The 16842-nt window shown below is 38.6% G+C and overlaps 1 protein-coding gene and 1 pseudogene across 2 annotated transcripts in view; both read right to left on the reverse strand.

The window, feature by feature from the left end:
- Nucleotides 1–461: 461 nt before the first annotated feature.
- LOC122656945 (protein PSK SIMULATOR 1-like) overlaps nt 462–16842 on the reverse strand; it is a 33253-nt gene continuing 16872 nt past the window's right edge. For both annotated transcript variants that reach the window (XM_043851650.1, XM_043851651.1), the window contains exons 10-14: nt 8252–8355; nt 1651–1767; nt 1410–1486; nt 1231–1275; nt 462–1126 (exon numbers count right to left, since the gene is read on the reverse strand). In XM_043851650.1, coding sequence (XP_043707585.1) covers nt 607–1126; nt 1231–1275; nt 1410–1486; nt 1651–1767; nt 8252–8355 — 863 coding nt within the window. In that variant the 3' untranslated portion in view covers nt 462–606. The remainder of the gene's footprint in view (nt 1127–1230; nt 1276–1409; nt 1487–1650; nt 1768–8251; nt 8356–16842) is intronic.
- Nucleotides 6029–7521, reverse strand: LOC122653777 (annotated as a pseudogene).

The raw sequence follows: 16842 nt of genomic DNA on the forward strand, positions 1-16842 counted from the left end.
CCTGCAACCAGACATAGCCTTGTGACCATTTGTGCCCAGAGGAAGTTACTGGCCCCAAACTGAACATTAAAGGTTTGTTTCCAGGTAAATTAACTTCTTATGGACCTTTCCAATTGATTTATTAGTGCAGAGCTGACTAATTTTTGGTGCTTCAGTGCCGAAGTTCACTTTCTGAGCTCAAACCACAAGGGAATTTGCACACAGCCACACAGGTGATGGAAACAAAATCGTGAAATTTGATTTATCATTTTCTGTACATATATAACTGAGATGAACCCACTATTTCAGAATTCAATTCCACTGATCCGTAGAACAATCCAAGCCCCTTATACAATACAACTCATCATGGGCATCTCTAACCATCACGGAGTATATTCTCATCACGCAAGGTCACCTACTTAATCTTACAAAATCTCTCTGCGCCCCCCCCCCCCCCAACAAGAACAATCGCGCCCAATCTTGGGATCTCCAATCCATTCCCACATCACTACTTGGCTCAGATGTGAATTGTGATAATCATGACAGATGCTTACAATCTACATACATACATCCATGCACAAGCAGCCCTTTCACTCATCCCATCTTTTCCATGATCATCAACAGATATTACAAACTTCTTAGTGTATCCACTCTGTCCATGACATCCAAAGCCTTGATCCTGTCAATATCTAAATCGATCGCAGGAAGGGCAGATGACCTCGTAATGGGGAAGAATTCCTTCTCGCTTTCATTCGTTGGTGAGTGACTACTACTCTTGCTCAGCCTATTGTATGTGCTTAACTTGGTCTTTACAGTATCAAATTCCTGACTTTTACTTATTCCTGGAGTCAGTTTCCTTTTATTCACATCACGCAGCATCACCTGGTCTTCAACAGTAAGGGAAAGCGATGGAGCATTTGGCTTGTGTGTGGGCAGTGGAATTGTTTTCTGCGTAGGAGAGCGGATTGGGGATTTAATGGGAGACCTTATGCCACAATTGGGCCCAGATTTTGATTGGCTGATGAGATGGTGAAGCCACACTACCAATTCAAGCATATAAGCTTCGGTCTTCTCCTTATTAGCATGGTGAAGTGTCTCCATCCGAATTAAGTCAGTTTGCCCAGCTTGCTTTCGGTTAACCTCAGACCTGAAAAACACAGAAATCAGAGCATTTTGTATTCCGGTTTGGCTGATTATGAAAGCTTTTACAAGAGTGGGAAAAAAAAAATGAACTAGCCATAGCTCACTCACCCTGTATTTGCCCACTCGCCAACCCAACCAAAACCATGATGGGCTCTGATTTGAAAAACGTTTGTGGTAGAAGACAAGAGAATAATTACTAACCAAATACGCAAATAAACAAGAAAATATAGGGAACACACTAAATAAGACTCAAACAGAGAGCTGTTTTTAGAGGCCAGCAACTTTACTTTGTTGTGTTAGTGGCAATTGGAACAAGCCACTGCAAAGTTTTCTCCATCTCAGCTTTGATTTGTGAAACAGTGAGCTGCAAAATAGTCAATCATAAAACAGTTAAAACCAAATGAGTAGCCTGATACAATAAATTGAGAGTTCTTTCAAATAAATTCTAGTGGGCACAAGAAGCCTACTAGAGATATTAAAATGGACTTGCATGAGCAAGCATAGATGAACTATTTGATCAATGAATACCTCTTCTTTGATCTGAAATGACTGCAACTTGGAGCGTAAGGCCGATTTTATACTTGGTGGCAGTCCTTGGTATAATGTATCCCTGCTATTTGGAGGCACAGAACTTGAACGGGAAACCTGATCACATACAGATGTTTACTCAGAAAAAGTCCCACCACATGAATTAACAGAAAGCATATCCATTATCCTAGTTAACGGATATCAGGATTTTTGGTACATTGTGAAGCACACGGACAAAACGTACAAGAGAAACAATATGCGACATGAAACTAAAACAATCACCAAAAGTAAGCGTCAAATGAAAGCAAAATGCATTCACAAGTTAAAACTACTTTACTAATATTTTAATATAAACTAGAGCATTAAAAATGAGTGCATAGTTTATTAGAAAATAAACAGGAAAACAATATCATGAGCTCAAGAGAAACCTTGGCAACATCAATCTAAAAGAAAGCACGACAGATGGAATATATTAGAAATTCTACTCTACAATATTGCTTCTATAATTTGCTCATTTCCATTTCTTGTAATAAAGACTAAATATCCAATTTCCATACATAAATCACAGTCAAAAAGGATCCACCACTTGTGGGCCCTACTTATATTTTAGTGAGAAGGATGACCTTAGTTGGACCAGAAGCTAAGTTATCTGAACATTTTTGTTTCTTTCAATAATATTTTTAATAGCTCTTCTAAACTTCTATTGGCAATCAACAGCTCTGAGTAGGAAGGCCCACCGATAGAAGTTGCTCAACAAGCCTTGGAGGGCGGATGGGACTGTTTTTACCAAGTGGTGATTGTAAAACTTCGTTTTAGAAGAGCTGAAGTAAGCTAACAAAGTGCAAATGAGGTGAAGGCTTCATAGTAAAACCATGATCCACATCTTCATACCATGGACGGGGGGTCCTACCTTGCATCCTGTTAGGTTGGAGAAAATCTAGGGGCTTGATTCCTCAATTGTATGTGCCAGTGGAGAGGCTCAGGCTGGTAAAGTGAAAAACCAGACTTAGGCCAGCATGCATTTGTTTTTCTCTTTTAGGTTGACTGCCAGTGGTCCCTGTGGGTTTGTTGATAAGTTCTACAGTTGCTGGTTTTGGGTTAGTTTGGGGTTTCTTCATATTCGGTTTTACAGACTGTGAGGGGTGGGATATTTTTGGTGGCATGGCTTGGTTTTGGATTGTGCTCTAGAAGATTATCCCCTCCTTTCCACTTCTCCCCATTGTTCCTTTCCTTATTTCTTAATATTTTTTCTGTTACCCATCAAAAGAAGAAAAAAAAAATAATAATAGAAAGGAAATGAAAATGGACTTCATTGACAAAGTGCCTGTATGTAAATTCGATATCATCAGCTCACTGCGAAAGCTAATAGGATGGTTGATAGACTTCATACTGAAAGAACTTTTTTTATGGGTTTAATGGATGATAGGAGTTAATGGACCACATTTCCTGCAAACAGTGCATTTTCCGGACCTTGATATAATTAAATTGTACCATCCTCACCTTGCAAAGTGAGTTATCCTTGCTCAAACCTTATTGTTAACTATTATACTGTGGGGAACAATCTGTTTGTAGAAAACCTAGGACCTGTAACCAGTAACTTTAGAGAGGAGAAAAGAGAGAAGAGACGATGGAAGTTGTAAACTACTTGAATTAATTAATTGATAGGTAAGCCCCTCTATTTATAATAGAGGGGAAATTACAAATAGACTAAACTAGGCGATGTGGGACTAAAACCCACATAGCCGACATAAACTTAATAATATAAGAAGAATAAAACTACCACAAAAAGACCAGAATACCCCCACGGTATTTTGGAGTACATATTCCAACACTCCCCCTCAAGCTGGATTATACAAATAAGTAAAGAAAGAAGATCCAGCTTGAACTAAAAAAAAAAAGAACTCCTAATAATGCTAACACTCCCCCTCAAGTTGACGCATACAAGGTACTAATGCCCAACTTAAACAAAATGGGAAAAAACTAAGTTGTAGTAGAATGCAGCTCCCAAATAAACCTTCAAGAACTTGAAAAAATAGATCTTCAAAACTTGGACAGGCATGATCAGTAAACCGGGACTGGAATGTCTTCCAAAAAGACAGTTTTCAACGATCTTCAATAGCTATCCAGTGATGAATCTCAGATTGTCATAGTGACATAGAATCTTGAAGTGAAATAACCTGGAGCAGCAAGCATAAATCAAACTGAATCGCACGTGAAAAAACTGTATCAACCCAACTGAAAGTCCTCAAATAGACAACAACCAAATATCTTCAATACTCTTCAATACTTCAATCTCCCCCTTACGACAAACTCAACCCAATAACAAAGTAGATACCCATTGGCAATGGTGAAAACTCTGATCTTCTATGTTTTGCACCAAGTGTTCTTGCAAGTTCTGCTTCTACAATGTCTGCAGGTGTACTGTACATAATCCCCCCCTCACGTGTAGTACACGTGGACATAAGAGAGATGATGTAAGAGATAGGGCAACAACATATTATTCCAGAATTTTCTAAGAGGTGCTAAGGGTAATGAAAAAAAAGGAAGAAATGACAAATGAGAGAATACCATTAACTTCCAAAGGGGTTATGGGTATATGCCAAATGTATGGGATATAAAGGGAATTAGAATTATTGAAAGGGAACGGTGTTGGAAATAAAGGATGGCATGGCTGCAATTTGATGACAATCCACTTTTAAATACAATCCAAGCCAAAGGGCAAACTGGTAATAAACCAGAATATTCAAGGATAAATTGGGTAGTCCAATTGGGGAATGTATTAAAAAGTAATGGCAGTTCCGTAAATAACCAGAATATTGCAAGGGCCTTTTGGTAAACAAAAAGCAATGGGATGCAACAAGTAAAATACTGCTTATGGAGAGTGGCAATTTGGTAAATAACCAGAATTTTCAAGGGGTAATTGGCAAATAAAGAAGTAAGGGGACATGAAGGGAATTTAGAGTAAAATAAGGACAAAGGTAGATAAGAGAAGATGACAAGGGCATGAAAGGAAACTTAAAGGAATAAAATAAGACTTTAGGAATAAAGTAACTAAAAGGAAACCAACTCATAAAAGGAAACCCATTGTGAAACATTCATCGTCTTCCTCAAGCAACCACCAAACCGTGAAAACAGGATCTCAAGGGTTTCGATAACAGGGGGGAAAATCAGCCAGAAGCGATAGAAACTACAAGAACATCTGCAAACGACAAGCAGCCAACAGAACTGGTAGATCGAGATGGATCGAGACGCAGCTGGTCTTCAAATTTAATTTAATTTTTTTTAATTTTCAGCAAATCGATAGCATCAATCAAAGAAAAACCAGCAACTGATTCAGTCTATACCAGAGAGAGCAGCAGGGTAACAAGGGGCTTGAATCAACCCAAAAGAGTGGATCAAAGACCTACTGTGAACAGTATTAAGTAGTCCTCAAGAGAGGAGTAGAGCCGTATGGCAGAAAAAAAAAATTTGCAGCAACTCAATGGTGGAAAGACAGAGACAAACCAAGCTATATGTCTGCAACCTTCAAACGATTCAGCAAAGCGATACCCAATTGAACCTAGCGGAACAACCAATGGTAGAAACAGACTTGCAAAAGCAAAATAAAAAGTAAACAGCGGCAGCCATAGTCGCAGAACTAATGAACCATCAGCAGTCTGGTTCGATTTAAACAACACCAACGAAAACCATCTTCTCCAACAGAATCATTCTATGTTTGTGGCTCAAAAGCAGAGCAAACGAAACGCAAACAACAGATATATATATATATGCAGCGCTAACATTGGCTGCTCACCATAACGGAGACCTTTAAACGACTCTCAAAACTGCAAACCAAGAAGAGAATCAATCACGGGTTACAACAACTCTGATACCATATAGAAAACCTAGGACCTGTAACCAGTAACTTTAGAGAGGAGAAAAGAGAGAAGAGAAGATGGAAGTTGTAAAATACTTGAATTAATTAATTGATAGGTAAGCCCCTCTTTATAATAGAGGGGAAATTACAAATAGACTAAACTAGGCGATGTGGGACTAAAACCCACATAGCCGACATAAACTTAATAATATAAGAAGAATAAAACTACCACAAAAAGACCAGAATACCCCCACGGTATTCTGGAGTACATATTCCAACACTGTTGTAACACGATAGGGGGAGTTTTCTCTCTATCGTGACTTGGTGTTTTAGTGTGGGTAGTTTAGTTTTAAGTTTAATTTTATTTTTATTTCTGATTCCTTCTTATCTACTATGTACTTTCCAGATTATAAATAAAGCCATTGGGTGAACTGGTACATCATCGACTTCTCTTCTCTAGACAGTCCCCCTTTCTCTCCCATCTCTTCTTTTTCAGACTCTGGTTGGTAATTTGAGATTTTGTTACATGGTATCAGAGCTAGTGGCAGCTCCATGCATACAGCGTGGATGTAAGGACAACTGAGCCGTGCCCCACAAAAGATGGATTTTGGATCCCTGAAGCTCTTTTGCAACAGCTACCACTTATTTCAAATTTGCGTTAGTTTCCTCAAGGGTTTCACCATCTGGTGCAATACCCTTATTATCATGGAAGCACCACCATTCAACTCCAAGTTTTTCTATAAACTCAAAGTTAGCTCTCATTCTTCTTTTGGCCATTGCTAATGGATTGGTACCATCTTCCCAAGGCCAAAGCTTTGTGGGTGCTCCAAATGGGTCAGCTCCTGATCCACGGAAAGTGTGCCAGAAGGCAACACTGAATCTCAGCCAATCCTTCATTTCCTTTCCAAGAATCTCTTCGTCAGCTTACACCATTTAAATGCCAGATGATTCTTACTAGAAGGACCCTCGTACTTAATTTTGGCAATTCCGGGGAAGAACTACCCTTCCCATTCATCAGAGCCACTGCCTCTGCATTCACTTCCAAGATCAGCAGGGCAAGTTGATGGAGCAGAAGCACTGCTGAAAAGCAAACCACATTCAAGCAAAGAAGCAGCAATAGGATCTCCGCAGACTTCATTATTTATTCTTTCTTTTCTCAAAAAATCTCTGGTTATTTACAGAACAGATACTTTCTATTTGTATTGACATATTTTTTAGTATCCTCGTGCTTGAGAGGTCCCATAAGTGTGGCCAATGATTGAGTTTCAACCTGGGACTGCATGGATTATTTACATAATTGCCATTGGGCTTGAATATATGCAAATTTTATTTCTTTAGTGGGCCCCAGATCGCATCAGTTTGGGGTTTGCATTTTTTTTTTAAATGGCACTTACATGGGGATTACTTGCTACCATGAGGGGGAGAGATTGGAAATTATTGGTGGGATTTTATTTGCTACCTTGAGGGGGAGATTGGAGATTTTTTTATTGGAGATCATTTGTAGCTGCTCTGGATTATGGGGTTTTTTTGTGACAGCTCATCCTTTGAGATTCTGATTATTGATGGTCATTATTTGTCCATGTGTAATGCCACACGTGAGGGGGAGATTGAAGATTATCATTCTCTTTATGCTAAGTCATCAGCTCAAGACTATTTTCATCTGAAGATTACTATTATTTATTTGTTCGTGTCCTTTGCAACAATTTTATCTGAAGATGGTATTCAACAACAATTCATATTTATTTGGTCTACAACCACCTGATGCTGTCTAGTCCACAGTAACCTATACTGCCTATTTGGTTTGCAGTAATCTATACTACCAATTTAGTCCACAGTAACTTATACTGTTTATCTGGTCTACAGCAACCTGATGCTGTCTAGTCCGCAATAACCTATACTATCTATTTATTATTGGTTTATCTGAGACCTCTGTTTGGGGCTCTATATCTACCTTTGTTTGAGCATAATACTACTTACTACCTGCCTTCCTTGAGAAGGGCTTTTGATGTAGCCATTGCATGCTGCACTTTTATCTTTCTTTGCACAGATGACCAACTACTGGCCTTCTTTGTGAAGTGCCTTTGATATTGTTGTTGCTACTATGATATTGTGGATTGCAATAGTGTTCACTACCGCCTATTTTGCTCGTTTCATATTCGACACAAAAATTATTATATATTGAAGTTGTTGATGATTGATGTGCTTGAGCTGATACTACTACTTGAACGAAGTTCTCCCTGTGCCCACTGGCGTTTGCCACAACTGTTTGTGCTCAAGACTGATGTGGCTTTTAATATCTGTTCTTGTTGTTCCAAGTTGGAGCCTTTGATATGTATACTCCAGCTTGAGGAGGAGTGTTAACTATTATATTGTGGGGTACAATCTGTTGTAACACGATAGGGGGAATTTTCCCTCTATCCGAACTTGGTGTTTTAGTGTCCTAGTGTGTCTAGGATTGGTTTGTTTAGTTTTAAGTTTTATTTTATTTTATTTCTGACTCCTTCTTATCTACTATGTAATTTCCAGATTATAGATAAAGCCATTGGGGGGACTGCTAGATCATCGACTTTTCTTCTCTAGACAGTCCCCCTTTCTCTCCCATCTCTTCTCTTCTCTTCTTCTTCAGATTCTGGTTGGTAATTTGAGTTTTGTTACACTTATCGAATAGGATAATTACCATAGCAGCAATAGTTAATTCCAAGATAAAAGAAAAACCACTACAAGATATAAAATTCAAGAACTTACAAGTGTATCAATTTGAGAGATTATATTTGCATAATGCAAAGCAAGACCAGTAGAACCCAATCTTTGATTGTTAGTCTGAAAACCTTTCACTGGTCTATCTCCACCTGCAAGTTGACAATGGGAAGAAACATCAGAACTTCTCAAACAAATATATTCAAAAATCTGGGCAAGAGAGAGATGCAAAATAGTTTAAAAACAGAAAGCTACAAGCACAGAACAGAGCATAAAATGCTGCCCACCGAAACAAGAGAAAATATATGCTTTCTAATCCAATTGGTGAAGTCATCTCCTATTAATTAAGTCTAAACAACTCCTAAGAACTAGTGAGAAAATCAAGGGCCCAACTCCCTAGGAGCTTCAAACATAGCCTTATGGTCGGCCACATGGATCCGAGCTCTCCAATCAGCTCTATTCGAAGTCATACATGATACGAGGCCTAAGTTAAGCATGTCTTTCCTCACTTCTCCCATGGTTATTTTAGGCCTGCCACTGGCTGATGCAGATTCATCACCGAAATAAACTTGTTTTATTAGGAATAAGTCCCTCTAGGGTTGGGTTTTATACATGTTGGGCATTTGATCCCATGGGTTTTCATGTAATTAGGTCACTTTTATGGACCTAAAGTATGAATAATAGGGTTGCATACGGGATTAGATGTTTTAGTTCCATACTTAGTTTTATTTTAGTATTTTTATTATTAAATTGAACCGGTTCAACCAGTGGTTCAATTTAAGTGACTTTAGTAGTTTTTCTTATAAGTGTTTAGTTGGGCTGTATTAAGACTTCGTTTTGAGTCTATTTCAGTTTCCTAGTCAATTTAGGTCATCTAAAATAGGTTAAGGAATGTAGGCCTTTTCTTTTTAGTGTAGGAGTCTGAGGTTGCAAGGGGGGCAAGTATTGGACACGAATTTTGATATTAATGAAAGTAAGGGTGTCAAACGGTGCGGTTTCGATTATATGGTACGGTACCGGTTCGGTGCACATTTTGTATGGTAGAAATCAAAACCGCACCGGATAAGAATCACCCAAAATCAGAATCGTTTTATATGCGATGCGTTTTAGCAATTTCTATTCGGTTTTCGTTATTTGGTTTACATGCGGTGTGTAATACCGGTTTCACCTTTGTAGCCTTAATTTTTTTTTCCATATACTTGTTATGTGGGAGAATTATATTGTTTCATACACATCTAACTCTAGGCAAAGTTCACTTAGACATGCTCGTTGCAATGATAATTTTAAGCGATCACTCAAGGCCGCAAAGTACCACAAGGGAAACCAACATGAGGACATCACCAATCCATACCCCACTCGGTTCATTAACAAAGTCCACTAAGTCATGCTCGTACTAAAACCTTTCATCCCTTCATGAATTTGGCATTCAAACTGAAATTCAAAAAAATCTCAGTAATGAGTCCTAATATTTTAGAGTGCTTAACCCCATTCTTAAACAAATAAGAATATTCCTAATCTCGGTTTTCTACTCAGTTTCTATTCGGTTAACCGATGGTTTTCTGGTTTTGAATCGAACCGAACCGGTAATAGAACCGATGAAATCAAAAGCGTGTCGTTTTTAAACGGTGCGGTCGGTTAGATTGTAAACGGTCAGTTCCAGTTCCAACAATCGGTTTCAGTTTCATTTTGACACCCTTAAATGAAAGCTTTTTGTTGCTCTTCTTCTCCATTGAAGATATTTGTTTTATGTTTGATTAAGGCTGGTGAGATCGGTGTCTGATCCAATCGACACCTTGGGGTGGGAAGCCCAGTAATGTAGTTCTAGATTGGTAGGAGACCAACTAGAAGCCAATAACCAGGATCTGCTATGCACTGGGTAATTTGGCTAGATCAAAATAGTTGAAAATTGTAAAATTAGGGTTAGGGTTTGATGGGACCTAGGGTTTGATGGTAGGGTTAGGTCAAGGTGATGTAGGAGAGCCTAACTCAATCCTTGACCTATTAGGTAACCTAAACTGACTAGGAAACTGAAATATTGAAGAAAATAGACTCAAAACATGGCTGGACTTATAGAGTCCTAATCCAGCCCAACTTAAATAGTCACATGATCACTTAAGTAATCACATGACCACTAATTACATAAAAATAAAACTAAGGAACCACTAATTACATAAAAATAAAACTAAGGAACCACTAATTACATAAAAATAAAACTAAGGAAGGAATCTCTTATGCAATCTAATTACCCATATTTTAGGCCCATAAAAGTGGCCTATTACATAGAAAACCCATGGGATCAAAAGCCTAACATGTATATAACCCAACCCTAGACTTGTTTCTAAGCAAAGAAGCCTAGTTTGGTGATAAATCTGCATCACCTGAGTGGTTCGTTTGAAGGAATCAGTGTTCGATCCGATTGACACCTTTCGGTGGGAAGCCCGGGTGGTTTGTTTTGGATACTTTGTTTTCTCCATTATTGTTCTACAGTCAAACTATCTAATCTCAAGGGTTATACATCATTAACAAGTAATTTCAAATCCCCAAACCCTTGGAACTGCAAAAAAGATGGAAGGAAAAGCTCTTTTCAAAGATGAGAAACTTGAGTACTTATGATTTCTTACCCCCATCCCTAACCTAATATATTTGGGTTCCCATTGTTCTCTTGGTTTCCTCATACGATTTGATGTAGATCGAAGCATGAAGAAGACCAAAAGGGGGGGGGGGGGAAGTTACTGTCCACGTGGTCAGTACCTCACGACACTGTTCACATGAACAGTGATTTGGGGGCTGATATGGACAGCTGGCTTAAAGGAGTTGATTTTTGGTGTTATTTTTATTATTAGACATTTAGTTTCCTATTTGAGTTGTAATCCTAATTGGGAATCCTAGTTAGAGTCTAGTTTCTATTTTATAGGTTTAATCATAGTTGTCAAGGTGTCGCCTTGGCGTCCAGGCGGAAATACAAATGCTAAGCGAGGCTACGCTTAATAAGAGTTACGAAAGGCGGCCGACTTGACCAGCTAAGCATCACCAAGGCGGTTAAAGCGACACCTTGGTACGCCATGTGGTAAAGTCAGCCGCCAATCTTGTGTGGTTTTGTTTTTTGGATTTTTCATGCATTTTATTTTATTCTTTTTGTTTAATTTTTATTTGTCGGTGTATATGTATTTCATGTATGCTGCTACATGGGATCAGGGTAACCTTGTAAAACTAAAAAGTCTAAAATCCCTAAAAGGCTAAAACTTCTCAGTAAAAAACTAAACCCTCGAGTCCTCTCTGCGCAAAAGGTTATGCGAACCTTCCAGTTCTGGCAGTATCTCACACTCACTATCTACTATTCCGGCAACAGCAACTAGACTCAGCCAATCAGGCGAAGCTTCCTCCTACCTTTCCGGTTCCGGCAAGGTAAGTCCTTACTCCCTAGTCTTCTTCTTCGTCTTCTACTTTTTTTTTTGTAACGCTAAAGGTTATGCGACCCTTCCATTTCCGGCTGTGTCTCCCACTCACTCTCTACTATTCCGGCAACAGCAACTACACTCGGGCAGTCAGGCGAAGCTTCCTCCTACCTTTCCGGCTCCGACAAGGTAAGTCCCTAGTCCCTAGTATTCTTCTTCTTCTACTTCTCTATTTTCCTTCTTCTTTTTTTTTTTGTAATGCCTGCAGCTGCTTCTGATGCAAATTTATCACCAAATTGGGCTTCTTTTATTAGGAATAAGTCTACGGTTGGGTTATATACATGTTGAGCCTTTGATTCCATTGGTTTTCTATGTAATAGGCCACCTTAATGGACCTCAAATATGGGTACATAGGTTGCATACGGGATTAGCCCTATACTTAGTTTATTTTCATGTTTTTAATGTTTTAAATTGAACCGGTCCAAAGTTGGTATGAACTAGTGTTTCAATTTAAGTGATTTTATTAATTTTCCTTTTAATTGTTTAGTTGGGCTGGATTAGGACTCTATTTTGAGTCTATTTCAGTTTCCTAGTCAGTTCAAGTCACCTAATAGGTTAGGGATAGGGTTAGGCCTATCCTTTTTAATGTCTAAGTCTATTTTTGAGTCTTCAATATAAGTTTGTAAGGGAGGCCAGCATTGAACACGAATTTGATTAATAAAAACTCAGGTTTATGCTTGCTGCCTTTGTTGCTACTATTGCTCCTTGAGAGTGTTGCATCCTTGTAGGTTTATCAAGGTGGGAGGGATTGGTGGATCTCCAATCGATTCCTTGCATCGTGAAGATCGGGAGGGCTGTTACTTATCTCCTTGCACCGTGAAAATCGAGAGACCCCATTGTCCATCTTCAAAGCTGCTACCATTGAAGATCAGTGTTCAAGTACTTTACAGTTTCAGCAATCACCCTTCTTCTCCTAATCCTCTACAGCCTACCCTACAGCCCCCCTTTTATTTTTATTTGAATTCCCTAAACCCTAGTTCAGTTACAGCCCTATCCAACCATCTAAACCCTAATTCCCCCTCTTCTCTGTAGAACCTAAAACAACCTAAAACCTGTTCAGACCTAACTAGCCATTAAAAACCTAAAACCTACAACTATTCTTCTTCCCTTCTAGAAGGTCACATGCAAGGTGAATTTCATGAGAATTCTGCCCAGCCAAATCTAATAGTTAGAACCTGCTAAAAATTTGATCGAATCTTCCTCAAACCCTAAGAGAGACTCAATTCAAATTTCAGCACCATCCACCCAGCCGGTTGTCTGAAAATACAGTTTTACCCCTCTCTCCTACTTCAACTAGGGAATTCCTCCATAACTTCAAATCTGTCCATCAGTTTCAAATCGAACTTTCAGCATACATCCCTTGCATTGTTATTGACACTCGATCCAAGTTTCATCAAACCCCCACCATCCTAAACCCTAGAATCCCCTTCTCCTACCTACATTAGGAATTGTCTCAAATAACCTTATCTTGCTGTCCAACTCATCTAACCTACTTCCATTCACTCAAACATCATAAAACCTATACCATTAGACTTCCCTACACCTGCCTATCATTACCATATAAGATAACCCTGAACTAAACCTAACTTTAACCCTAATTTTGACCTAAAACCTCAATTCTGCCTCCATCGAACCTGCAGTTCTACAGATCCTGGCTGAACTGGCTCCTAGTAGGTCACCTACCTATCTAGGACTACATTAGCTTCTCTCATTGATTTTTTGCTTGGTAACTTTTATGCATCTTCTTCTCTGTAGTCTGTAGTCCGTAACGCCTACTGCTGCTTCTTTTTCTTTTTCTTTTTTCTTAGTTAACTGCTGTTTGATTGTTTCTTTTTCTTCTTATCTGTAATGCATGTTGCTGCTTTTTTTTTTTTTTTTTTGCTTGGTTAACTGCTTCTAGCCGCCTTCTTCTCTGTAACTCACTAACTCCTGATACTGCTGCTTTTTTTTTTTTGGCTTGGTTAACTGCTGCCTGCTTTTTCTTCTTTTTCTTCTTCTCTGTAACGCACTAATGCTTTTTCTTCTTTTTCTTCTTCTCCGTAACGCACTAACGCCTGCTGCTACTGCTTCTTCTCTGTTTTTTTTTTTTTGCTTGGTTAACTGCAGCTGCTTCTTCTTCTTCTTCACCTGCTGCTTCTCCGTTTTCTTTGTAATGCACTAATGGTGAATGAATCACTGAATCATGATCTCTTTTTTTTCTTACCCTTCTCTGCTTCTCCTTTTTTTCTTATCTAATATCTACATCTGTAGTCTGTTATTTATTTATTTTTTGGTCATGAAATTCTTTATAGTTTGTCTTGATTTTTTACTTTTTTGTAGTTACTTTTATCCGTCGCGGCAGCACATTGCAAGTTTGCAAATTATTGATTATTGAATATTGATTCATAATTCATTACACAATGGATGTCACTCATGGTAATGTTGCTAGTAGGGATACTGGCAGTACTGCGGGGTACGGTCAATCCAAAGACCCAAAGAGGAAGGCCAAATCAAATGACCCAGGGTGGAAGTATGGGCATTGGCCTGACCTTACAGACAAAAACCTTGTCAAATGCAATCTATGCAAAAAAGATCTCAAAGGGGGGATTAAAAAGATAAAGCAACATTTGGTGGGTGGATATGGAGATGTTGCGAAATGCACCAAGACAACTGCAGCAATTGCTCAAGAGATTAATGCAACTATAAAGCGGAATAACAAGAATAAGTTAGAAGAGATATTGGATGATGCTGAGGGAAGAGAGACACATGTAGAGGTTGATGAGCAAATACACTCTGGTCCTGGTAGGTTCCAGTCTTTTACCAAAGTTTTTCCAAGCTTTGGGACAGCTGCAAAGAAAAAGAAAACTGTCATAATTCAGCCACAAGTAAGGGGTCCCACGGATGCTCATGTGAGATGGACCCCTGAACAAGTGGTTGCTGACAGGAAGCTTAAAGGTCATAATCAGACTACAATAGAGAACCAGATGAGATCAGTTGAAGAAAAAAAAAAGAGTTGATAATCACATTGTAGATTGGCTTTATGAGTGTGGAATTCCATTCAATGCACTAGAGGCAAGAAGTTTTGAGGTGATGATTGAATCTGTTGCACGATATTAGTTAGGATATAGGCCCTCTACTTGTCATGAAACGAGGGTGCCTTTGTTAAAGTCGACAAAGGAGAGAACTCCAGAGATGAGAAAGACATATGAAGGGTATTGAAAGCAATATGGATGCACACTCATGTCTGATGGGTGGACAGATAAAAAGGGAAAACATTTGATCAATTTCCTTGTCAACTGTCTAGAGGGGACTTACTTTATGGGTTCTATTGATGCATCGAGTTATGTACAAGATGCAAATATGTTGTTTCAATTGCTTGATAGCAGGGTAGAAGAAATTGGGGAGGATTATGTTGTGCAAGTTGTTACAGACAATGCTGACAATTATAAAGCAGCTGGTGCATTGTTGATGGAGAAGAGGACTAGGCTATATTGGACTCCTTTTGCAGCCCATTGCCTTGACCTTATGTTGGAAGATATTGGTAACTTGAAGGAATACAAGACGGTGATAGTGAAGGCTAGGAAAATAACAACATTTCATCTACAGGCACACATGCCTTCTAGATGTGATGAGAGCTAGAACAAATGGGAGAGATCTTGTGAGGGCTGTTGTAACTAGATTTGCAACTTTATTTCTGACACTCCAGAGCTTATTGAGACATAAGGATGACTTGAGGAATTTATTTATTTATGATGAATTGAAGAATTCTAATTTGGCAAAGACAGAGGCAAGAAAGAAAGTGGCTGGAACAGTCTTTGCTACTACCTTTTGGAATGGTGTGGAAGACGGTATTAGAGTATCAAAACCACTTATTGTCGTTTTGAGGATTGTAGATGCTGATGAGAAGCCTGCCTTGCCTGAAGTCTATGTTGCCATGAAAGAGGCTAAAAAGAAGATTAAGGAAAATTTTGGGGATAAAGAAAGGTTGTGGGGGAAAGTGATAAATATTGTTAATAGGTGATGGGAGTGTCAGATGGAGCGCCAATTGTATGCTACTGCATTGTTTCTTAATCCTGGAAAGTTTTATTAGTATATAGAAACTAAGAATTATCAAATGAGACAGACTTTACAAATGGCTTTTAATCAAGTCACTGCAAGACTAGTGCCTGATCCATCTTTACAAGACAAGATATGTCATCAGGCTGGTGAATATAGAAATGCTCGAGGTCCTTTTTCGAGCAGTATGGCGATTAGACAACGGACAACCATGAGTCCTAGTAAGTAGCTAACTGCCTAATTGTTTTATATTATTTAGTTATTTTGTTTGTAGTTTGTACCTACTTTGTATGATGTATTAATCCAATTTTTTCTTATATTTATACTTTATAGTTCTTTAGTGGGATACACATGGAGGTGTTGCTTTTGAGCTTTCAATGATTGCACGGGGTTTATTGGGCCTTTGTTGCACCTCTTCTGGTTGCTAGCGCAACTAGAGCACATTTGATTTTGTAAGTATTTAGTGATTACATATTTACATTTAAATTTTTTTTTTTTTTTTTTAGACTTTTAATTTTGTTATTAGTTTATAGAAGAATGACTTGGGATCCTCTAATGAATTCAGATTCACACCAAGAAGGGGAATAGACTGGAGCATGAACGTTTGAATGATCTAGTCTATGTTCAATACAATCGCCGCCTTCAAGAAAGGTTTCGACAAAGGCATTTGGAGAACAGAAATTATGATCCCCTACAGCTTGATGAGGTAGACTGGATTAATGAGTGGATGGTTAGCCAACTAATGGATGATTTAGTCCATCCCCAGGATAACTCACATGGGGCGCTGCTGACAGAGCAATGGGGCATCTACATCATTTGAAGGCCAAAACCGACTAAGGAGAGCTCAAGCATCAGCCTTTGGAGTAATCAACCTTTACACACGTCGTAATAGAGGGATGGCTGTTGTTCAAGATGATTTAGGATCAGATGGAGATATGGTAGAAGAGGAAGATGTGAATGACGACGAGGATGTGATAGATGATTTTGGAGAAAGGGCACATGGTTCCATGAAACAATAAGAAGATCAAGATCAAGATCAACTACTAACCACTGCTTTACTTGATGATGATTTTGATTAAATCATTTGACATTTGTATTTGGATATATATGGATATTTTGAGTCTTTGACAATTGACACTTAAACTTGGA

The sequence above is a fragment of the Telopea speciosissima genome, chromosome 3 (assembly GCF_018873765.1).
Source record: "Telopea speciosissima isolate NSW1024214 ecotype Mountain lineage chromosome 3, Tspe_v1, whole genome shotgun sequence".
NCBI lineage: Eukaryota > Viridiplantae > Streptophyta > Magnoliopsida > Proteales > Proteaceae > Telopea > Telopea speciosissima.